Source organism: Procambarus clarkii, chromosome 49 (assembly GCF_040958095.1).
Source record: "Procambarus clarkii isolate CNS0578487 chromosome 49, FALCON_Pclarkii_2.0, whole genome shotgun sequence".
In the NCBI taxonomy this organism is placed as follows: domain Eukaryota; kingdom Metazoa; phylum Arthropoda; class Malacostraca; order Decapoda; family Cambaridae; genus Procambarus; species Procambarus clarkii.
Window position 1 is genome coordinate 12,788,830 of NC_091198.1, and position 24,769 is coordinate 12,813,598.

At 42.9% G+C, this 24,769-nt stretch overlaps 1 protein-coding gene across 1 annotated transcript; it reads right to left on the reverse strand.

Annotated features, from left to right (window-relative positions):
* Positions 1 to 212: 212 nt before the first annotated feature.
* Positions 213 to 22,852, reverse strand: LOC138351319 (macrophage mannose receptor 1-like). The gene is made up of 7 exons (XM_069302990.1): positions 22,676 to 22,852; positions 17,629 to 17,755; positions 16,590 to 16,711; positions 7,795 to 7,959; positions 7,584 to 7,652; positions 6,562 to 6,720; positions 213 to 1,882 (listed from the first exon to the last, which is right to left on the reverse strand). Exons 1-7 carry the CDS (start codon positions 22,806 to 22,808, stop codon positions 1,830 to 1,832), a joined length of 828 nt encoding a protein of 275 aa, XP_069159091.1. The 5' UTR covers positions 22,809 to 22,852; the 3' UTR covers positions 213 to 1,829.
* Positions 22,853 to 24,769: the final 1,917 nt, after the last annotated feature.

The following is a 24,769-nucleotide window of genomic DNA, read 5'->3' on the forward strand; positions in this document are numbered from 1 at the left end:
TTCAGCCATACTGCCTGCACACCCCTAACAGTACTATGTGTACATCATGCTTTATATGATATACAAGTTGTTCTCTATATCATATATAATGAGTAAAGCTTCTAATATTATGCTGTCTTGCGCCTGTTGCTTATGATTGTTGTGGAGGAAATGTTACAGATTTGTAAAAATAATATTCACATAACATTTTGCCGGAGAATTAATCCTAAGAATTTCTATTAACAAGACTTTATTTTAAATAGACAAACATGTCTACATATATGACAGTACAACTCGATGAGTCAGATCTATATATCCATGAATTATGATTTTCCAAATAGAGCACATATATGTTATACAAAATAATTAATGTGCTAAATATATCTGACATTTACAAGTTGACCACTGGTCCAATCACAGACATTTTATTGACCACTATTTTCAGCCACTGAATGATATCAACGTAGAAAATACTGCAGAGGGAGAACGTCAGTGACACAAATACAGTAGAGTATATATCTATATCCGTGAGAGAGTGTCAGTTCGTGTGAGGTTAAGGGCTGGCTCTTGGTGCTAGCCTCATCGAAGCCTACAAGATGACACATGGGCGGAGGAGCCGTGGGGGTTATCTTGAAAGGATTTCAGGGCTTAGCGTTCCCGCGGCCCGGTCCTCGACTATGCCTCCTTTTTTAACATATCCAAAGAAAGCAGCTGTCTAACTCTCAGGTACCTGTTTACTACTAGGTCAACAGAATCATCAGGGGGAAAAGAGACTCTGCCCATTTGTTTCCGCCTTCGCCGAGAATCGAACCCTGAACCTTAGGATTACGAATCCCGAGTGCTGTCCACTCAGCCGTCAGGACCTATTGGAGTGCCATAGGCATGTAGAGGTCGGGCCCAAGGACAACATTATCAGGGAAAATAAGTTTGACTGGGGAGGTACAGCTGGAAAATTATAATGAAGGTGTCCTAAGGTTAACTCGGACTTAGAAATGTAAGAAATACCGATATCGCTAGCGACCCAATCCACCCCTCAAGATTTTCGTGAATCGTGAAGTAAAGTCTGAAGTTGGTGATACTTTTTCATATACGCTTCGCCCTTCCTCTCACCTTACCTACAATATTTCTTACTGGAGGAGGGGTAATGTGGATGACCTCGACCAGCCTATGACAATCACATACTGCCCATGTGTCATCTTGAACAGTTGGGTGATGCTATCCCTGAGCGTCTGGCCTCGAGCCTTTGACATTCTCGTCCACAGATATATAATATATACATATTATATATATATATATATATATATATATATATATATATATATATATATATATATATATATGTGTGTGTGTGTGTGTGTGTTGGGGTATGTGTGTGATTAATTTGTATTTATAAAATAATATAGGCTTTGTGTTTCATAATTACACAAATTTCATCACAAAAGCAAAATATACTTCCTTGCGAAAAGTATATATTATAACTTCTTCCAGATTATAGATTCAAAAGCACAGTTTAGCGTAAAAATAATATCTGTATATATTTAGGTAATTATTGATTATTATTTATTAAGTTCATGATTAGCAATTTAAAATTTCAGAGGCATACAACAGAGACAAGTGTAATACTAATTCTTACCTTAGGTAACATCATTAATATACTGTTATACTATTACATGTGCTTGTACCTTGATGCTAAATATCCAATATATATATTGCTGGAATATAGTCCTCATCACTTATCATTCTTTCACTTAAGTTACTTTCAGGCGGCCTCCACACAAGCTGTGTTGCTGCTCCATGCTGCCACTACGGTCACTTGAGGGTGGAGCTGGCGGCCTCACGCTCTCATTGTCTTAGGCTTCAGAAATTCCATTGGTGTTGTTCATATTAACTTGTCCTCTTTCATCTGAAGGAGACAGTACACTTTGTGGTGAGTCTTTTACTGTTATGTGATTGTCTGCGTGTGGTCATAGCTGATCAATACAAACTATCTTCCAGAAAGATCATATTATCTTCCAGAGAGATTATATATATATATATATATATATATATATATATATATATATATATATATATATATATATATATATATATATATATATATATATATATATATATATAAAGACTGTAAAGCATGCATACAAAATTATTTAAAAAAATGAGGCTAAACCTCTTAATTAGCTCTCTCATATTACTAGCAGCTATATTTCAACCCATCCTCTTGTTTAGATAGTAGTTTTAGTAGCTATGAATACCATAGTGCAACGATTGACGTACTATGCAATTAGTTAGCAGATTTTTTTACTATGTACTTTATAGTCCGAAAAAATAAGCTAAATAATATAAATATTCCTAGGCCTAGTATAGCACACGTATGTACTATATTAGGCCTAAGATATCGTGTATTAGGCCTTGGAAAGTTAGGTTAGTTTGTCTTTGCAACAGAAATATAAAATCTTTTCAGATTTGTCCAAATTCAATATTTTTTTTTTTTTTAATACATGAGGTACATCTGTATTTGTGCAGCTACCCTAGACTATATGAAGTGGAGTACAGTGTGTCAAAACAGCTAACTGCGTGATGCTATAAATTCAATAGTACCGCTTTCTACTTTCTAATTGCGTTGTACGTCGGCATATGTACTATACTCATCGTTACTATAAGTACTACCAAAACTGGAAAATGGGCTGCATATTTAGTATATAATAATAATTAGAAAATATACAGACAAATATGATAGTGGTTAATTAATTATTACAGAAAATATATTTAATGACGTCACCAATTCACAAAACATTTCGGGTGTAAATTATAAATAATTTAATTTAATTATTTTAGGGTTAATGAGGTAAACGGTTAATACTAAACGAGAACTAAACCAACATCAACTGTTCAGGAAAATTTAGCAAATGATGTGCAAATTTTAGGCAATAATGGTGAAAGGCCTAGATTAATTTATTATACAAGATGCAGTTATGGGTGAGTCTATTCGCAGACAGCTATTAATGGACTTCTTTTATTGCCGTGTTTACTGTCATTCAAAATACGTGGGTTAGCATTTGAGAAAATGTTGTGTCATCAGCAAATAAAATTGGCTTCAGGTGTTGAGTAACATTTGGTAGATCATTGATGTAAGTGAATAAGAGGAGCAGAGCAAGTATACTGCCCTATGGAACGCCATTGTTAATTGGCAGTGTGGGAGCTGTGGCCTCGTTCACAGAGGCCACAAAAAAATATCTAAAGTACTGAAGGGAGTGACCCATGGTTCAAGAGAAGTGCAGTTTGAGAGAAAAAACTAAATGACTGTGGTTACCGTGCAACCAGTCTTCCTGATAGAACCCCACATTTTGACGTATACCTTATGTTCCTTAGGTATTAGGAAATACCTGAAGCCAACATTTGTCATACTGGAAAATGGTCGCGGTACGCGAAATTAATATACTGTCCCGTTTTGTGTTTTATGTCCTCTGGTAGGTTAGAATAAGGGCACCTTACCACGACAGTTTCTTGACGTTGGTGAAACCTTAGCTTGAGTGAAGTGAATAGGGATATAGTCAATTATGATTTGCACTCATCAGGTGTCGGTTAGACTAATTTTAATTATAAAGCGAGGGTTGCATTTAGTTTCGGCCTAAATGGTGGTGTAGATACTTCTTATTTGTTTTTAAGGTGATAACATATAAAATATTTATTGTAACATGGAAGAGTTTCATCTAAAAATGCCTCCCCCCCCCCCTTTTATGTGGGGTGGAAAGATTAACAAAATAGAATAGTAATAAAAATTCTTAAAATAAAAGGAGTATAATATTACCCCCCCAAATTGCTAAAAATATGTATTTTTCATTTTGAGGGGGTAGCAAAAGCTTAACTCTTAAATATATTACTTTTCGTACATGACAAATATAAATGTCGTATAAGGAGAACACAATCTTATACTAAATTTCTCTCTATATCAGTCTTAAGGCTTCCAATCGGGAAAAATGTTGAAAAGAAGTATTCTTTGTTAGAAAAGTACTCTTTTTAGACATTTTTTCTTGAGATAAGTTCTTCACATTTAGGCTTGCGATTATCTTTCCTTTATGCTTTAAGATATCCTTATTAATGCTGTTCTTTATAATATTGATATCCTGATAAATAAAAATAAGATACAGAAGAACTTAGACGCTAAAATCTTAAAGAAATGAAAAGAGGTAGCCTGATGTATATATGTATTTCTAAATATATAATATATATTTTAAATAAATCAATGGAAACTCCTATAAACTAGAACTATTTTAGCAATGTTTTAATAAATTAATTCACTGGGGGAGCGCAATCAGTCGAATCCTCTTAAAAATGGAATTATGAGAAGAATTCTTAAGATAAGAGGGGCTGTTGAATTCTTTGTAATTATGTAAAAAAAAATAATTTTGAGGAAGAGAGCGCAAGCCTGACTCTTCAATATATTATTTTACTTAAATAATAAAAATAAATATCGCATATGAAAGCACGATTTTATATTATAAGATCTCTATATTAATCTAAATTTTCATTAGAAATATATTGAGGAAGATTTTCTTCCTCAATATTTTTAATCATGAATTTCTCTTCTTAAGGCTTATGACTCTATTCTCCTTATACTTTAAGATGTATCAGATGAAGCTCCTCATAATACTTTATGTAATTATGCAATAATGGAATGAAAGCTATAATATTAAAATTTAAGATGATATGAAATGAAATAATACAATTAATTATGAACATATCAACATGCATAAGTTTACATGAACATTAAATGTATATAGATGTGTATATAAGTATATTATATGCAGTTTAAATGTTTTTTATTGTAAGAGATAGGAGTAAGTTAGTAAAAGTGTGAAGGTGTTTTATTTTGAAGGTTGGGATTTGTGAATATATTTATGTATAATGGAGTTCCACCAAATCTTAGAAGATCAAAACTTCTTGTGCTATTAACACATGTACATATATGAAATTTGAACGGAATTAAACTGCTTAAGAAATAAGTTAGAAGCTTTTTCTTTGCCAATAAATTTCCTTAAAAGGAAATAATTTAAATTTTTCCATTAACAGTGGAATACCTCTATTTGGTTTCTACTAATATAATAATAATATCTTAAACCCTGGAGGAGTAGTTAATGACTAGAGGATTAGAATTTAGGTGAGCGGAGTTTTACAAAGTTGGTTTTTGCTTTGGACTTTGTTATATAATTATTTAGTATATATGTAAATTTTAGTGGAGTGTATTTTGCTTAAAGTGGGGTAGAATGAGTGTGCAATACTTAATATTAACAATAGGGTAATTCTTGAGTTAGTAAATTATAGTAGGTTTGATAAAATCTTGCGCCAGCAGTTGCGGTTATACTTGGAAATTGAATGAAGTATATTAGTGAAAGTTAATAAAATAATTTTAAATGAGAGTTTATGCTTATAAAGAGTGAAATTTGGTAATGAAATATATAGTTTATTTAAGAGTTAAAGAAGTGAAGCTTAAAAAGTTATGGTATGGATTAGGATTAGATACCCTAGTACACTTAAATTTAATTTATAAGCACAAGAATATTACAAGTTATGTTCTTTAAGTTAAAAAAAAAAATTGGCGGTGTTTTAGTCTAGTCAGAGGAACCTGTTTTATAAACGATACAACACGCATTATTTTACTTGTTACAGAAAATAAGTTGTATTCCGTCATTATAAGATAATTTAGGAGAAAATATTATTATCATATTAGATCATTATCATATTAGATCAAAGTGCAGCTTATGAATAAGTAAATATGGGTTATAATAAAATTTATTTAATATGAATTAATTGTTTAAATATATTCATTATGGAGGATATAATTGTAAGAGAAGGAATAGTGAGATTTTCAGAAAAAAGCTCTAAATTATGTACAATTATGTAAATTCTGTACTGTGACAAAAGCCTTATGCTGGTTAACAAATAGACCCATAGGGTACTAATTTTTCTCAATAGCTGCTTATATCAAGTCAAGGATATTAATTAAAGAATCGTTGATTATTTCTGGACTATAAAACTTGATTGTTAAGAACTCAGTATATTATGTTTATCTAGGAGGGAGTAAAGATGTTTGTACATTACCTTTTTCAAACATTTTGCGCTAGGTGGGCAGGCTTGATAATGGTCTAAAGTTGTTAATGTCAGTGACAGCACCACTTTTATGGAGTGGAAATATTCTAGCCAATATAAGAATATAAGGAAATGTTCGGAGTTAGTGATTTATCGTAATGTTATGGCCGAAGTGTTCGTGAATGTTTGTGCTCCTTCTACAGTCTCCGTGGTGCAGTGGTAAGACACTCGCCTGGCGTTCCGCGAGCGCTTTGTTATGGGTTCGTATCCTGGCCGGGGAGGATTTACTGGGCGCAAATCCTTAACTGTAGCCTCTGTTTAACGCAACAGTAAAATGTGTACTTTGTTGTAACAACGATTCATTGCGGCGGGGATCGTATTCCAGGGACCTGCCCGAAACGCTACGCGTACTAGTGGCTGTACAAGAATGTAACATAGAGCAAATATTTAGAATGAAGCATTGATTTACGTTATAAAACGACGTGGTAAACTTACCTGCAGAATATAACGTGTTGCTGAAGCTCAAAATTCCAGGTTGTTGAACTTTCTTTGACTTCTGGACGAAGCTGTAGCCAACGAAGCTCACGGCCGCCATCAGGAAGAGGACGGCGATGACGATACCAGCCACGCCACCTGCACCCAGACCTCCGCCACCTGTGTGAGGGTAGGAGGAGACTTTAGACATGTGTGAGGTGAGGAGGGGAGGGGGTTCTGGACATGTGTGAGGTGAGGAGGGGAGGGGGTTCTGGACATGTGTGAGGTGAGGAGGGGAGGGGGTTCTGGACATGTGTGAGGTGAGGAGGGGAGGGGGTTCTGGACATGTGTGAGGTGAGGAGGGGAGGGGGTTCTGGACATGTGTGAGGTGAGGAGGGGAGGGGGTTCTGGACATGTGTGAGGTGAGGAGGGGAGGGGGTTCTGGACATGTGTGAGGTGAGGAGGGGACGGGGTTCTGGACATGTGTGAGGTGAGGAGGGGAGGGGGTACTGGACATGTGTGAGGTGAGGAGGGGAGGGGGTTCTGGACATGTGTGAGGTGAGGGGGTTCTGGTCATGTGTGAGGTGAGGAGGGGAGGGAGTTTTGGACATGTGTGTGGTGAGGTGGGACTGGATATGTATGAGTTGAGGGGGGTTCTGGACATGTGTGAGGTGAGGGGGGACTGGACATGTGTGAGGTGAGGGGGGGACTGGACATGTGTGAGGTGAGGGGGGGGACTGGACATGTGTGAGGTGAGGGGGGGACTGGACATGTGTGAAGTGAGAGGGGACTGGACATCTGTGAGATGAGGGGGGGGCTGGACATGTCTGAGGTGGGGGGGGGGTCTAATCAGGAGTGAGGTGAACGGGGATGTCAAAAAAAAATCTAACTTCATATGGTTATAATTAAATTTACTATATTCATATTTCATTTTATTTTGTTTTAATCAGGTTTCATAGTATAAGATGATTAAAAACCTACTTTTTTATGAGGAAACGTATGAGGCAGAGCAGTAATATATATGTTAGCTAGGTGCAGCCTACCTCTGCCTGGAGAGTGAGTGGTGACAGCTGGAGTAGGTTTGTTATTGCTCGTTGGGTCATGGTCTTGAACTGCGAAGGAGAAGTAGTAATGAATATCCTTCACCAAACACCCCAATTATGTCACTATATTGATTTAGCTTGTGCTATAGGCCATATTAGAGGATAAAATTGTATTCGAAGTTATGCAAAATAAACAGTGTAACACAATTACTTTTTAATATTTTACAGATGGAATATCTTAGGTTTGAGCAGATGCCATCGTTCCAGAGGCCAGAGGTCTGGCTGACCTCTGTGCACTGCTCCTCCTCGCTGCTAGGCTGACCATCTTGCCAATTGGTGAAGTCGAAGCCAGTGCCATCACTCCAGCCAAAGTCTCCTGTGATGAAATTGTCGCAAATCACTATTTGCTTGATGCTTCTAACAAAGAAAGACTTTTACCCAATTGATTAGACTTTCCTTCACTGCAGAACCATTTACCTCAAAATATCTCATTGACCAAATATAAAATAATTGTATCATTCCCAACACAATATATAGGACTGAAAGTGTTCAGGGTGAATCTATAAGTTGTCTTAATACCTTTTATTCTCTTCCCCGAGGCTATGAGTCACCATAATAATATATTAATATAAAACAACTAAATAAGTAAGTAATTATCAAAAGAAGGCACCAAGCCAGGAAGGCTGTGAAGCGCCACCATATGTGCGGGTTAATCATTGGGCACTACATATCGTCTCGAGCCACGCCTCAGGGATTGACGACGACTCCCAGATACGGTTATACAGATTCAGTAAATACTGAAACGCCCATGGAGGGAGATGGCGGAGCATCTCATAATGTCATCTGAGCCCGCTGCCGTAGAACCGTAGAGAGCCAGAGCAGACTGAAGTTCGGAGATAGAGAAGGGACCGTTATAGGGAAACTAGAGATGAGTGCAAAAATCTAAGGGACAAGATTCGAGAAGGGGCTTATGAATAAGGAAAAATGGGGAAGATGAGATCCGGAGCTAACATTCGAAAAGTGCGAACCCTGTTCGGTCGTGACCGACACTGGATCTGCCACAATAGTATCATAAAGGTGAATGACTGGCGAGAAATCTGGAAAAATGTTACCAGCTATCATGGAGATTTTCTTCCAGATTTGGGTCAGAGGAGTATTGGTCGTAATGGTGGAGACATAAGATTTCCAACTCTCATGTTTAACCATATTGGTGGTCCTACGGGCCACCGCACTCGCTTCCGAAACAAAATAAAAAAATCAGCAGTCTGCCGGCGACTGTGTTTCTTCCCAGCTGCACGCTTACAGTGGACAGCCACAGTCTGTACTCCAGCAGGAAGCGCACTTTCGCGTGCCCCGGGAGATAGAGTGAGGAATAGAGTGGAGGGCAGCGTCTAATATAGTGTCATGAAAAAGGAGGGCTCGACGGAGAAGCAGAGCAGAGAGGTCGGAAAGAGTAGCTTGGAGGGGGAATAGATTCCAGTCAGCCTTCTCTAGATGGCATTCTGCCACCTAGGGAAGGGGGAGGGGAAAGTAAAAAGAAAAAAAGGTGACCAGGATGGGGAAATGGTCATTGTTATGGAGGTCATCAAGAACCCACCTTGTGAAATCTAAATAAAGAGAAGACAAGCAGAGAGAAAGATATAGACAGGAGAAGGTGCGAGTGCAGGAGTCAACATGAGTGGGTTCAACAGAATTCAGAAGATACAGAAGAAGAAGAAAGGACAAATGGGCCGCAGAAAATTGAATGGGCGACTGAAAAAGTAGGGGGACAAAGAAAATATCAGTACGAATCAAGAGAGCAGTAAAGGTATGGGCGCCAGCAAAAGCTGGAGGGTAGGAGAGAAAGAAATAACCACGGAAGTGATAAGGATGAGCACCAAGCATCGGCTCCTGAAGACAGACACAGAGTGGTGAAAACTGTGTTATCAGTAGTTGGAGTTCAAGGAAGGTGGCATAAAATCCTTGATTATTCATTTGAAAAATAGACATTGGCAAAATAAAGATAACAGAAACAGACTACAAGGTAGAAATAAAAGCAATGAAACAACATAGTGTACTAAGGAATATCAGGATCAGGGTCAGTGAAATCGGGGTTACGAGGCATAGATAAATCTAACAAGGATGATGGATCAAGGGAGCAGTAGGATGGACCAAAGGCGAACGGACACAGTCTGGAGTAGGAGGTGGTAATGGAGAGGGGGAAACAAGGGGGTGCACCTCATCAAGGGGCAGCAACCGAGAGAGAATCGAGGAGCAAGGGAACCTCCATAGCTAGGACAGGAGACTCGACCACCTAAATGGGAGAAAGAAGGAGAGGAGCCAAGCTTACGTTTCTGACTAAAATAGACAGGCATACCAGCCACAACATACTGGGCGACAGCTCCTTAGACTCGACAGGAGGAGAACGGGAGCGATCAACACAAAGATTGCCGGGAGGAGGATGGACAACACCTCGAACAGACAGGCGGTGAGGAGGGCCAAATTACAAATGACGGTGAAGAAGGATTGGGGGAAGAAAAGAAAGAGGGCACAGAAGACCGGAAAGACTAAGAAGGAAGGAAGGAAACACCAGACGGAGAACCAGGTGGGAAACCCTATGGCTCAGATTGTAAAGGAGCAGGTAAGGTGGTGGTGGGGGTGTGCAGGCCGAGAAACCTGGAAACGGTTGCGGGACTAAGAAAAGGGGAGAGGGCGAGGAGAAGTGGAAGCTCCAGGTGATGAGGTGGTCATCAACAGGGGCTTGAGACTCAAGCCACAGTCTGTGAGTCTGCCACAGAAGTGGGAGGGGAGCCGAGAGGGGGTAGTTGGGAGGGTAAAAGAAGCAGCTTGGTCTGGGCCCAATGGAGCGGGGGCTACATTGGGCCCAGACTTCCATTACAGTCTGACTCTAGTGTCTGGTTGCCCGCCCGTAGAGCCTGGGAAGTTAAAATGAGGGTCAGTCTGAACTGAACACTCTCTCACATTCACTCTCACTCTCACTCTCTCTCTCACACTCACTCACTCTCACTCTCTCTCTCTCTCTCTCTCTCTCTCTCTCTCTCTCTCTCTCTCTCTCTCTCTCTCTCTCTCTCTCTCTCTCTCTCTCTCACCCTTCCTCTTTGCCCTCCCCCCCCTCCCCTGGCTAACCCTAAAATGGCGGGGAAAAGCACCAAGGGAACAGGGAAAAGTCAAAATAATCTAATGAAGAAAATGTTAGCCCAAGTTTGGGAGGAATTGAGGAAGGAGACGCATGAAATGAGGAATGCAATAAACAACCTGCAAAGTGAGCTGGCAGCAGCAAAGGAGATCAAATCCCTCACAGAGAAAAATAATGAGGCTGAGCATCAAATAATCATCCAAAGGGATGATGGAAATGGTGCATTCGAAGGAAATGCCTCTGTACATGAAACATTTTCAGAAATACTGAGAAAGAGCTCAGAAACAATGGCCACAGTGAGGGAGGTAGCCATGCAAGCAGCTACCTCACAGCAAGGTGCACCAGTCAGCTGCTGGAAAGAAAAAGATCATTGGTAGCTGTAGGCATCAAATAACAGAAAGGCTCCAATAGGCAAGAATGGAATAGTAAGGACAGAGAGGCAGTAAATGGAATACTAAAAGGATTAAAAATGGACGGGGCTGAAAAAACATTAAGAAGGTTTTCAGGTTGGGCTGGTACAACAAAGGCAGAGACCGCCTGATAAGATTGTGTTTGCAAATGAGACCACGAAGGTGGCTGTTCTAGAAAGGAAGATGTTCTAGATCTGCAATATGTGGAAGAATACAAAAAAGTATTCCTCCAGTGGGACAGAACAAAGAAGGAAAGAGCCATGGTGGCAGAGGCAAGGAAGAAGCACAAGGTGAGAGGAGAAAACAAGGAAATCATAGCCCCCAACACAACATTCCCAGAACGAGAGGGGAACCCACAACCAGCAACACCAGAGGGGAGGGCAACATCACAACCCACTTCTGCTTAGAAACCCTCCCTACCCCTCATCCTCTCTGCCCCCCTCAAATCCTCAATCAACCCGGTCGGTCGGTCGGGGGAGCCGGTCGGCCGAGCGGACAGCACGCTGGACTTGTGATCCTGTGGTCCTGGGTTCGATCCCAGGCGCCGGCGAGAAACAATGGTCAGAGTTTCTTTCACCCTATGCCCTGTTACCTAGCAATAAAATAGGTACCTGGGTGTTAGTCAGCTGTCACGGGCTGCTTCCTGGGAGTGGAGGCCTGGTCGAGGACCGGGCCGCGGGGACACTAAAAAGCCCCGAAATCATCTCAAGATAACCTCAAGATAAGATAACCCTCCCTCCCCCCCCCCCCTTCACCCAATACCGACCCTGTCACCCCTCCCTCATTCCCACATGTCCCCCTCTCCTTCCTTTCCCTTTCCCCTTCTTCCCATACCCTCCCTGTCCCCCCTTCCCTTGACCCCCCACCCCTCACCCCGGTATCATCTGAGACCTTGTTAACCACCTCTCAAATAGTCACACCTATGGAGGAGCTTCCTCCAGCAGCAGAACACTCACCAAGAAGGGGACAATAGAATGAATACAAGAAAGTGAGATTCAATTCAATGAACACTAATACAGATGTGATTACAAATAAAACAAGTGATATTGGACAATGGGCACTAGAAGAAAACCCAGACATAATAGCACTCACAGAAACAAAGATAAGGAATACCATAACAAACGCAGTGTTTCCACAGGACTACTATGTAGTGAGGAAAGAGAGAGAGGAGGAGGTGGTGTAGCTCTGCTGATAAGAAAAAGCTAGAGATTAGAAAAGATGGTTATTCAGGGCTGTGAAGATTTCAGTGACTACATAACAGGTACTGTAGCAACTGGAGGACAACAAAATTATAGTAGTAGTCATAATTAACCCCCGACCAAACGATAGAAGACCCAGACAGGAATATGATATAAACATGGCCACCAATCTATGTAAATAAAAATGTAAATGTTCGGTTGTTTAAAATCGCTAATCTCTGAAAGTTCTTCACCGATTGCCTTTGAAATTTTCACACAACGTTCCATTTGCATCCGAGCGGGTTTTTATGTACATACTATATAGATGCCATGTCTGTGACGGGAAAAAAACATGCTTTGTTTTAAAAACTGTGTTTTTCATGTACGGGAAATCTTTGAATCCTTTTTACCGATTGCTTTGAAATTTTGACACAACGTTCAATTCAAATATGCGGGTGTTTCTATATACCTACTATATAGATGCCACATCTGTGACAGGTAAAAACATGTTTTTTTCAAAAGTTGCACCATCTGTTGCACGTGATAGCAACACACACACTATTCTAAACATGTTGTTATGAATTCCATTTCAATGTTTCTGATTGCATTGATAAATTTAATTTTCATAGATTTCGATTTAGTTTTAATTTTTATTGAATTATTTTGTGTGACATTGCATTGAAATTGAGCTGTGTAGTTTACCATACTGTTCATTTCATGGGATTAGTTTATTTTTTTTTGTTCATTGTTTTTCATTTCGTTTGTTTAACTGTTTTTTGTATATTTTAGTGATGGGAACATCAGATCATTTGATATTCCCAATTTTCTGATGGGAAACATTGGATCATTTGGGAATGCATCGTACGAGGAGTGGAGAATGGTGGGGAGGACGAGGGGACGGAAGTGGGAGATGGTGGGGAGGTCGAGGGGACAGGGGAGGGGGGGTAATGGTGGGAGGACGAGGGGACGGGGGAGTTGAAGATGGTGGGGACGAAGGGACAGGGGAATGGAGAATGGTGGGGAGTACAAGGGGAGTGGGGAATGGGGGATGGTGGTTAGGATGAGAGGGCGGTGGAGTGGAGGATGATGGGGAGGGCAAAGGGATAGAGGAGGGAGGTAATGGTGGGGAGGACGAGAGGATAGGGGAATTGGGAATGCTTGGGAGGACTAGGGGACAGGGGAGTGAGGAATAGTTGGGAGAACTAGGGTACGGGGAAGGGGGAAATGGTGGGGAGGATTGGGAGACAGGGGAAGGTTTCTGTGGCTCAGCCACCCACAAGCGTTGATGAGCCACAGCAACACGTGGCCGGGTACAGCTAGTAATATAATATAATAGAGAGAGAAGCTTCTGTCACTAGCAGGAATGGATCCAGACTACTAATCATGGGAGACTTCAACCACGGGAAGATAGAGTGGGAGAACAGAGACCCACATGGAGGACCAGACACATGGAGAGCTAAGCTGCTGGATGTGACAACAAGAAACTTTCTAAGCCAACACATCAAGGTACTGACAGGAATGAGAGGAGAGGATAAAGCATATATTTTTGATCTGATATTTACCCTAAATGAGTCGGATATAAGGGAAATTAAGTTGGAAGCCCCCTTCGGAATGAGTGATCACAGTGTACTGATCTTTGAGTACCTGGTAGAGCTAAGATTTATCTCCCCCCAAAAGAACCAGGAAACAAAGGGCTGGCGTACCGAATGTGAAATTATAAGGAGATGAGAAAACTCCTAAGGGATATACCATGGGACACAAAACAATTCAGAACTAAGTCAGTACAAAACATGATGGACTATGTCACCAAAAAGTGTCAGGAGGCAGTAAACAGGTTTATCCCGGCCCGAAAGGAAAAAACCGAGATGCAAAAGAAGAATCCCTGGTTTAATAAGGCATGTATGGAAGCAAAGGAACTAAACAAAAGGGCATGGAGGAACTTCCGAATTAACAGAACACCTGAAAGCAGAGAGAGAGAGAGAGAGATACCAGAGAACCAGGAATGACTATGTTAGTGTGAGAAGAGAAGCTGAGAAAAAGTATAAAAATGATATAGCTAATAAAGCCAAGACCGAACCAAAGCTACTCCACAGTCACATCAGGAGGAAAACAACAGTGAAGGAACAGGTGATGAAACTTAGAACGGGTGAGGACAGGTACACAGAGAATGACAGAGAGGTGTTTGAAGAACTCAACAAAATGTTCCAGGAGGTCTTTACAATAGAACAAGGTGAGATCACTGCATTAGGAGAGGAGGTAGTAAACCAGGCAGTCTTGGAAGTATTCAAAATTACAAGAGATGAGGTCAAGAGGCATCTGTTGCATCTGGACGTGAGAAAGGCTGTTATCCCAGTTGGAGTCTAACCATGGGTATTGAAAGAGTGTGCAGGAGCACTTTGCTTACCAGTCTCCATTGTGCATAGTAGGTCACTGGAGACAGAAGACCTACCCAAAATATGGAAGACGGCTAATGTAGTCCCAAAAGGGTGACAGATAATAGGCAATGAACTACAGACCAGTGTCCTTAACTTGTTTACCACGCAGGTGATGAAGAAGATCGTGAGAAAAAAACTAGTAACTCATCTGGAGAGAAGGGACTTAGTGACAACCCATCAACATGGGTTCAGGGAGGGTAAATCTTGCCTTACAGGCTTAACAGAATTCTACGATCAGGTGACAAAGATTAAGCAAGAAAGAGAAGGATGGGCAGACTGCATTTTCTTGGACTGTCGGAAAGCCTTTGATACAGCACCCCATAAGAGGCTGATGAATAAGCTGGAGAAACAGGCAGGGGTAACTGGTAAGGTGCTCCAGTGGGTAATGGAGTACCTAAGCAATAGGGCGCAAAGAGTTACAGTGAGAGTTGAGAGGTTACAGTGACCTCAGCTTGGCGTGAAGTCACCAGTGGAGTCCCACAGGGCTCTGTACTCAGACCTATCCTGTTTCTGATATACGTAAATGATCTCCCAGAGGGTATAGACTCATTCCTCTCAATGTTTGCTGACAACGACAAAATTATGAGAAAGATTAAGACAGAGGAGGACAGCTTGAGGCTTCAAGAAGACCTGGACAAGCTGTAGGAATGGTCGAACAAGTGGTTGTTAGAGTTTAACCCGAGCAAATGTAATGTAATGAAGATAGGAGTAGGGAGCAGAAGACCAAATACAAGGTATCATTTGGGAGATGAAATACTTCAAATGTCAGAGAGAAAGACCTGGGGGATGGTATCACGCCAAACCAGTCCCCTGAAGCCCATATCAAGCCGATAACATCAGCGGCATATGCCCGGTTGGCCAACATAAGAACAGCCTTTAGAAACTTTTGTAAGGAATCATTCAGAACTTTGTATACCACATATGTCAGACCAATCCTGGAGTATGCGGCTCCAGCATGACGTCCATATCTAGTCAAGCGTAAGACTAAGCTGGAAAAGTTTCAAAGGTTTGCCACCAGACTAGTACCCGAACTGAGGGGTATGAGCTACGAGGAGAGACTACGTAAATTATACCTCACGTCACTGGGAGACTGAAGAGTTAGAGGGGATATGGTCACCACATACAAGATTCTCAGAGGAATTGACAAGGGTAGATAAAGACAGACTATTTACCACAAGGGGCACACGCACTAGGGGACACAGGTGGAAATTGAGTGCCCAAATGAGCCATAGAGACATTTGAAAGACTTTTTTTCAGTGTTAGAGTAGTAAAGAAATGGAATGCATTAGAAATTAATGTGGTGGAGGCTGACTCCATACACAATTTCAAGTACAGATATGATAGAGCCCAGTAGGCTCAGGAACCTATACACCAGTTGATTGACAGTTGAGAGGCGGGACCAAAGAGCCAGAGCTCAACCCCCGCAAGCACAACTAGGCAAGATAAGTACAATGTTGAGGATGGTGGTGATTCAACCAGCCTCGCACAGTGTTGAGGGTGGAAGTGAGTCAACCAGCCTCGCACAGTGTTGAGGGTGGAAGTGAGTCAACCAGCCTCGCACAGTGTTGAGGGTGGTAGTGAGTCAACCAGCCTCGCACAGTGTTGAGGATGGTAGTGAGTCAACCAGCCTCGCACAGTGTTGAGGGTGGTAGTGAGTCAACCAGCCTCGCACAGTGTTGAGGGTGGTAGTGAGTCAACCAGCCTCGCACAGTGTTGAGGATGGTAGTGAGTCAACCACCTTATAAAGTGTAGGAGGATGGTGGTTAGTTTTGGTTTGGTTTGGATAGGTTAGGTTAGGTTAGGTTAGGTCAGTATAAAGTCTCCTGCAACATCATGACCAAACTCACCATGTGACTTCTGCACAAGGCCAATCCACAGTGGAAATTGCATATTCTTGGTTGTCATGGTGATGAGCTTCATCTCGTCTTCTGAATGGACTGATGCTAGGTTGGCAGCCTCCTGCAAGCAACTGTAGACAGGTACAATAATTACTTCTGTAATAATATTTATTTGTTACCGAAGAGTTCACTTTGCCTCACTTAAGTAACTACTTACTACTGCTACTTCACGAAAAGTATTTTACTACTGAAGTAATAGTACTTATAGGAGTATTGTTAGACACTATTAATATAAGTGGATATTAAACTATCTCTTTCGTGTTCTGGCCAGTTACTAGTTAATTAGTGAACTTTTCCAGCAGCATTAAAACCACTAGCCAGAGGCGTCTGGTAACGTTGTGGTTCCTTGTGTTTGAGGTTAATTATTCCGTATAAAGCAATAAAATTTCCCGGAGTTCACATAAGATCAACGTCTCCTTTCATTGTGTTATTATTTTATCTTTGTTAATTTCTTTTGTGGATTATTGTCTTGGTTATCACAGTGTTCTAAGAAATGAACTAATCTCGTGCTCTCTCATCAAGTCATATATAATGAAAGATTTTATCATCTCTAAGATGTGCAAAATGTAAGTGTAGCCAGTTACCATACTTACTCCATATCAGCATGAATATAGTACCTGGTGGAGGAGGATCAAGGAGCCTTATTTACTCCATATCAACATGATTATAGTACCTAATGGAGGAGGATCAAGGAGCCTTATTTACTCCATATCAACATGATTATTGTACCTGGTGGAGGAGGATCAAGGAGCCTTATTTACTCCATATCAGCATGATTATAGTACCTGATGGAGGAGGATCAAGGAGCCTTATTTACCCTATATCAGCATGATTATAGTACCTGATGGAGGAGGATCAAGGAGCCTTATTTTCTTCATATCAGCATGATTATAGTACCTGATGGAGGAGGATCAAGGAGCCTTATTTACTTCATATCAGCATGATTATAGTACCTGATGGAGGAGGAGGATCCCGGAGCTTTACTTACCCCATATTGGCATCACTCCAGGACTTGAGGTCCTTGATGAAGAGATAGCAGTAGCCGCCACCAAGGTCGAGCCAGCGGGAGTCAGGACAGCGGCCGGTGAGAGGCGGGTCTGGGGTCGGCACCGTCCCTGACACACTCAAACAATTACTAACAAATTTCCATCATTTTAAAGACTGTGAATAACCTTAGATAATCTAGCATTTAAATGAGCAACTTATTACGTGTTGAACATGCAATAAAGATACATTAATAATAATTAATTATTCACTGTGTCGCGGGACAGGAAGCCAGAGTGTATTCATACACGTTAGGCTTTTATCGAGCTCCCCCCCCCCCCCATCAAGGCCGAATTACTGACCCCGACCCGGATGCAACCTCACAAGAAGCTGACTAATTCCGGAGTTCCTACACACTGCTAGGTGAACAGTGGCATTGGGTAAAAGGAAATGTGCCCAACTATTTCTGTCCCGCCCGGGATACGAACCCGAAATTCTTGATTGTGTGTCAAGAACGAACCCGACTGCATTAGGCTTCTAAAATGTATTAATTAATGATTTTACACGTGAAATTTCTTGGAGCATTTCCATAAAATGATGAACTAATAAGGTAAAGATGCTTGGAGACACAAGTGGCTGCTGGCCTGTGTGAGTGGCTGAGTCACGTCACTATATGTCCACACGATACACTGGTCACCTCGCGGAGACCATTTGACGGGAACTTCAGTGTCGTTGTGGACTTGAGCGTTATTGTTTCATAACTATGTGCTGGGAATATCACAAATACTTTTAAAGCAAAGGTATTGGAAGACATTTAGTGAGGAATATGACACCTGGTGCCAGGTTATCTTGAGGTTATCTTGAGATGATTTCGGGGCTTTTAGTGTCCCCGCGGCCCGGTCCTCGACCAGGCCTCCACCCCCAGGAAGCAGCCCGTGACAGCTGACTAACACCCAAGTACCTATTTACTGCTAGGTAACAGGGGCATTCAGGGTGAAAGAAACTTTGCCCATTTGTTTCTGCCTCGTGCGGGAATCGAACCCGCGCCACAGAATTACGAGTCCTGCGCGCTATCCACCAGGCTACGAGGCCCCCCCGAGGTCAGAAGACATTTAGTGAGGAATATGACGAGTAACCTCACTTAATTCATCACATTCTTAACAGGACTGATGGCAACATCAAAACTGCCGGGTTTTAGTCAAAATTAATCCACCGTAAAGTTGAAGTTTGTAAAGCTTGTGCATGGATAGCTTAGGTGCTCACCTCTTACTATACACTTATACTTACTATTATACTTACACTTACTATACACTTATCAATACACTTAGTTGCGTAAGCTTAAGTGTGTCCAGGTAAACATTACATTTTTGACCGAGTGTAACATCGTGAGAACTTTGCACCAGTTCACAAACTTCGATAAAATTAATATTAGACATCAATGAATGTATATAATATTAATAATGCAGAGTATATCAATGTATTACAGTAATACTTATTATTTCAAGAAAGTAAAAACGAACGTAACATATTTCCGGAGAGGTAGTAATAACGCACTAGAGCAGAGGCCACACTATACACGAGTAACGTTTAAAAACGTTTTATCTATGTTACGTTAAAGTTGGAGCAACGTTACTTTAACGTTGGAGCAACATGGACGTTACTTCAGGTATGCAACGTTACTCTCTGATATTGTGCACACTGCCTTCTTGTTGTTGGACTGTTGACGTCACTAGACTGCTGACATCACCAGACTGCTGACATCACCAGACTGCTGACATCACCAGACTGCTGACATCACCAGACTGCTGACATCACCAGACTACTGACATCACCAGACTGCTGACATCACCAGACTACTGACATCACCAGACTGCTGACATCACCAGACTGCTGACATCACCAGACTGCTGACATCACCAGACTGCTGACATCACCAGACTGCTGACATCACCAGACTACTGACATCACCAGACTGCTGACATCACCAGACTGCTGACATCACCAGACTGATGACATCACCAGACTACTGACATCACCAGACTGCTGACATCACCAGACTGCTGACATCACCAGACTGCTGACATCACCAGACTGCTGACATCACCAGACTGCTGACAACACCAGACTGCTGACATCACCAGACTGCTGACATCACCAGACTGCTGACAACACCAGACTGCTGACATCACCAGACTGCTGACATCACCAGACTACTGACATCACCAGACTGCTGACATCACCAGACTGCTGACATCACCAGACTGCTGACATCACCAGACTGCTGACATCACCAGACTGCTGACATCACCAGACTGCTGACATCACCAGACTGCTGACATCACCAGACTGCTGACAACACCAGACTGCTGACATCACCAGACTGCTGACATCACCAGACTGCTGACATCACCAGACTGCTGACATCACCAGACTGCTGACATCACCAGACTGCTGAGATCAACAACAACCTTCCTAGCTGGCTTGCATCACCTTCCTGGCTTGCATCACCTTCCTGGCTTGCATCACCTTCCTGGCTTGCATCACCTTCCTGGCTTGCATCACCTTCCTGGCTTGCATCACCTTTCTGGCTTGCATCACCTTCCTGGCTTGCATCACCTTCCTGGCTTGCATCACCTTCCTGGCTTGCATCACCTTCCTGGCTTGCATCACCTTCCTGGTTTGCATCACCTTCCTGGCTTGCATCACCTTCCTGGCTTGCATCACATTCCTGGCTTGCATCACCTTCCTGGCTTGCGTCACCTACCTGGCTTGCATCACCTTCCTGGCTTGCATCACCTTCCTGGCTTGCATCACCTTCCTTGCTTGCATCACCTTCCTGGCTTGCATCACCTTCCTTGCTTGCGTCCCCTGCCTGGCTTGCATCACCTTCCTGGCTTGCATTACCTTCCTGGCTTGCATCACCTTCCTGGCTTGCATCACCTTCCTGGCTTGCATCACCTTCCTGGCTTGCATCACCTTCCTGGCTTGCATCACCTTCCTGGCTTGCGTCACCTTCCTGGCTTGCGTCACCTTCCTGGCTTGCATCACCTTCCTGGCTTGCATCACCTTCCTTGCTTGCATCACCTTCCTGGCTTGCATCACCTTCATGGCTTGCATCACCTTCCTGGCTTGCGTCCCCTGCCTGGCTTGCATCACCTTCCTGGCTTGCATTACCTTCCTGGCTTGCATCACCTTCCTGGCTTGCATCACCTTCCTGGCTTGCGTCACCTTCCTGGCTTGCATCACCTTCCTGGCTTGCATCACCTTCCTGGCTTGCATCACCTTCCTTGCTTGCATCACCTTCCTGGCTTGCATCACCTTCCTGGCTTGCATCACCTTCCTGCCTTGCGTCCCCTGCCTGGCTTGCGTCCCCTGCCTGGCTTGCATCACCTTCCTGGCTTGCATCACCTTCCTGGCTTGCATCACCTTCCTGGCTTGCATCACCTTCCTGGCTTGCATCACCTTCCTGGCTTGCATCACCTTCCTGGCTTGCATCACCTTCCTGGCTTGCATCACCTTCCTGGCTTGCGTCACCTTCCTGGCTTGCATCACCTTCCTGGCTTGCATCACCTTCCTGGCTTGCATCACCTTCCTTGCTTGCATCACCTTCCTGGCTTGCATCACCTTCCTGACTTGCATCACCTTCCTGGCTTGCGTCCCTGCCTGGCTTGCATCACCTTCCTGGCTTGCATCACCTTCCTGGCTTGCATCACCTTCCTGGCTTGCATCACCTTCCTGGCTTGCATCACCTTCCTGGCTTGCGTCACCTTCCTGGCTTGCGTCACCTTCCTGGCTTGCGTCACCTTCCTGGCTTGCATCACCTTCCTGGCTTGCAACACCTTCCTGGCTTGCGTCACCTTCCTGGCTTGCATCACCTTCCTGGCTTGCATCACCTTCCTGGCTTGCATCACCTTCCTGGCTTGCATCACCTTCCTGGCTTGCATCACCTTCCTGGCTTGCGTCACCTTCCTGGCTTGCATCACCTTCCTGGCTTGCATCACCTTCCTGGCTTGCATCACCTTCCTGGCTTGCGTCACCTTCCTGGCTTGCGTCACCTTCCTGGCTTGCGTCACCTTCCTGGCTTGCGTCACCTTCCTGGCTTGCGTCACCTTCCTGGCTTGCGTCACCTTCCTGGCTTGCGTCCCCTGCCTGGCTTGCGTCCCCTGCCTGGCTTGCGTCACCTTCCTGGCTTACGTTCCCTGCCTGGCTTGCGTCACCTTCCTGGCTTGCGTCCTCTACCTGACTTGCGTCACCTTCCTGGCTTGCGTCCCCTGCCTGGCCAGCGTCACCTTGCTGGTCAGCGTCACCTTGTTGGTCAGCGTCACCCTGTTGGTCAGCGTCACCTTGCTGGTCAGCGTCACTCTGCTGGTCAGCGCCACCCTGCTGGTCAGCGTCACCTTGCTGGTCAGCGTCACCCTGCTGGTCAGCGTCACCCTGCTGGTCAGCGTCACCTTGCTGGTCAGCGTCACCTTGCTGGTCAGCGTCACCCTGCTGGTCAGCGCCACCCTGCTGGTCAGCGTCACCTTGCTGGTCAGCGTCACCCTGCTGGTCAGCGTCACCCTGCTGGTCAGCGTCACCCTGCTGGTCAGCGTCACCCTGCTGGTCAGCGTCACCCTGTTGGTCAGCGTCACCTTGCTGGTCAGCGTCACCCTGCTGGTCAGCGTCACCCTGTTGGTCAGCGTCACCCTGCTGGTCAGCGTCACCGTGCTGGTCAGCGTCACCCTGCTGGTCAGCGTCACCCTGCTGGTCAGCGTCACCCTGCTGGTCAGCGTCACCCTGCTGGTCAGCGTCACCTTGCTGGTCAGCGTCATAAGAGAGTCTTGCGGCAACCAAGTCACTTGGGTTGCCGCAACAGACAGAATACGGGGTACTATAACGCATGAGCCTAACCAACCCACCTAACCTAACCTAGGCATAAAAAAAAGGAGTATGTTTGTGAGTCGCTTCTTTTCATAGTACCTCATTTTTTCTAAGTCAGGCACCACAACGTACAAAATTCTAAGTAATATTTGAGATGACGGGTTGGTCACTGTACCTCCATATGTACCTACCATTGTAAAATTTACAGATGAAAGGCCTGACACCGTCGCAGCTCTCAGCTGACCAGCGACCGTTGGCCGACTTGACCCTGACGCAGGCGCTGACAGACGCATTAGGCTGCCCGTTGTCCCAGTTGGAGTACATGGCCGGCCACCCGTCGCTCCACCGGTACACTTGCTCGTCCTGGAATTAATATAGTTTCTGCATTACATAATAAACCTTAAGTATCCACCAGTTAATTAAAGTTGCAGTAAGCTACGCGGTGTGAAATCACCCTAATTACTCACGAAGGTGTTATAGTAATAATAATTATTTATTAAAATATAGAGGATCAGATTACAGTGGTTAATTACGATGGCTACAGTATTTGTATATTTTATAAAGCCACTGATTATGTGCAGCGTTTCAGGGTTATACAGATATTCTACAATATTGTTCAAAAGTTGAGTCAGACTTTTGGAATGGCAATGGGGAATCCTTTATCGCCATTGCTTTCAAACTTGTACATGGAATTCTTCGAAAAGAAATTTGTTTCAAAATAACTCCTGGAATCATTCCATGGTTTAGATATGTTGATGATATTGTGTGTATATGGCCTTCAGATGTAAACACAGACGAATTTGTAGCCAAACTTAATGACCAAGTCACCTCTATAAAATTTACTATGGAGACTGAAATTGATAAATGTTTGCCATTCTTAGATGTTCTTATTCATAGGGAAGATTCTTCACTAAAGTTTAGTGTTTACAGAAAACCTACGAATAATTTATCTTATGTTCATTATTTTTCAGGGTATAGATACAATGTGAAAAAGTCAATTTTTTCTTCAATGTATATAAGAGCTCTTCGTGTTGTGAGTCCAGAATTCTTAGACGAAGAGTTAAAGAATATTGATTTGATTGATCTCAAGCTTTGTTACCCACTGAATTTTTTGGAAGTTTGCCGTAGCAAAGCACGTCGTACATATTATATTAATATATGCAGAAACGCCCAAAGAATGTTTTATGTTTACCATATATCTCTGGGTTTGAGAATTTTGTCAAGGCCCTGAAACTTTTTAATATACATGTAATGTTTAGGTACGAAAATACTGTTGGTAAGCTATTAGTTAGAAACAGCCCTCGTAGTGATAATTGTGTCACTTATAAAAATACCTTGTAAAGACCGTAATAAGTTCTATGTTGGGCAAACATCTAAAGATTTGAAATGTAGAATTTCGCAACATAAATACTCTGTAAGACATGGCCAATTGTCTAATGCTTTGTTCATCTGTCAGAAGATGCTCACCAAATTGATTGGGAGATTCCTTCTTCAATAACGAATTGTAAAAGCACTTATAACAGAAACATAATTGAATCTGCTTTGATACAGATCACAAAAGAAAGTAATTTGAACATTAGCAGTGGTCTATATAACTTAGATCCATTTTTAATAGATCAATTAAAGGGCGATTTAAGTAGGATCATTGGAACACATTTGTCTCACTAATTCATTGTATATATTTACTATTTTATGCTATAATTATCTATGTGTGGGCCTGTGTGTGGTTGCTGCATCAGATGGGCCAATGGGCTGCATCAGATGGGCCAATAAGCCGTCTGCAGTGTCCACGTATTGTACCTCACCTCACTCCTCCATTTATTTTTAAACAACAGTCTAGTGTTTAAATTTAATAAAAAAGTGTTCACTAGGATTGAATATAATTTTCAATACTAGGAATATAGCTTAATACTCTATTCCTTAAACATAAATAGAACCACCTAACATTTGAGTTCATCTCCCCCGGGAGCGTCGTCACGGACAGAATAACAACAACGCTAGAATCCACCTGGAGCTGCCGTGAGGTGCAGACGTGTCGCCTGGCTTCTGGTAGTTGGGGTGTTTGCCATTTTGGTCGCCAGGTGGTGTGGGCGTCTCTGCCCCCCCCCCCCCAGTTTGTGTTGCTGCCTGGCTGCGTTTGACGAGGCAAGTTTGACATGGGAGGCCATCTTCCCATGTTATTCGGACATAGAGCTGGTTATGTGTGACATGCTTCGTATCCCAGTGGAGGCTATCTATGGTGTTGAGCTTGTTACAGCCCACCGGGTTGTTCTCAAGTTCGTGGG